Consider the following 923-nt stretch of genomic DNA (forward strand, 5'->3'; position numbering starts at 1 on the left):
TTTTTTTTTTTACATAAAAACTTTTTTTATACAAACTTTTAACTTAACACTGGATAAAAATGCTAATTTTCCAGTATTAAAAAAAACAAGTCAGTCCAATTAAATATTCTTTACAGTAGGTCTCATTTTACCTTTGCATTTTATTGCATCAGATTTTAAGCATCTCACGTGCATCTTTATCTGCAGAGCACTTTGTGTGTTTGCAGGCATCACTTATGTGGTTAGTGAGTCATAATGTGCCAGAGATTCGCTGAGGTCATACCTCCTCACTGGGGGCCAGCTGCAAGACCACAGGGGTGCTGCCGGCAAACAGAGTGTGCACCGTGTTTGCCACACTGTCCAGAGTGAACGGAACTGGCTGAAACCAGACAGACAGAGACAGATATATAGACAAAGTTGTGCCTTCAGTCTCATGATACAAAATAAGGGAAGTCTAGCAGGGAAACTACACGGCTACTCAATCCTGAAATATCCTTCTTTCCTGGAACTTACAAATTAGCTGTTGAAACTTTTTTTTCAGGGTCTACAGGGACTTATTTAACTTTACTCATTCATTTAAAGGTTAAAGTGACAACCTACACGTTGAATCAAAGACATAAAAGCAAGAAAGAGCAAGAGACAAAGAATAGCTTTTGCATTCATGCACCACAGAAAATAAAATAACTCATGCACGTGAGAATGCATCACTCACATTTTCGAGAGGGTAGGAGGAAATGTTTTTTGGAAAGTCGAGGCTGTCCAAGCCGCGCACGACGATCAGAGCGTTTGCACGCGGGCGTTGGAAGAGCGAGCCGGCAGCCAGACCTGGCCAATCAAGATCCTGCAAACAAAACCACAAACTTACTACAGCGTTTACATGAAGACATTACAAGTGCAGTTACACGATTAAACAGATGGTATACCTCACGGATGGAGAAGCCCAT

The 923-nt window shown here is 41.1% G+C and overlaps 1 protein-coding gene across 1 annotated transcript in view; it reads right to left on the minus strand.

The window, feature by feature from the left end:
- LOC107578561 (renin receptor-like) overlaps positions 1-923 on the minus strand; it is a 4,613-nt gene extending 3,690 nt beyond the window's left edge. The window contains exons 1-3 of the mRNA XM_016264507.1: positions 903-923; positions 692-820; positions 263-358 (exon numbers count right to left, since the gene is read on the minus strand). Coding sequence (XP_016119993.1) covers positions 263-358; positions 692-820; positions 903-923 — 246 coding nt within the window. The remainder of the gene's footprint in view (positions 1-262; positions 359-691; positions 821-902) is intronic.

The sequence above is a fragment of the Sinocyclocheilus grahami genome, unplaced genomic scaffold (assembly GCF_001515645.1).
Source record: "Sinocyclocheilus grahami isolate Dianchi unplaced genomic scaffold, SAMN03320097.WGS_v1.1 scaffold10898.1, whole genome shotgun sequence".
Classification (NCBI taxonomy): Eukaryota; Metazoa; Chordata; class Actinopteri; order Cypriniformes; family Cyprinidae; genus Sinocyclocheilus; species Sinocyclocheilus grahami.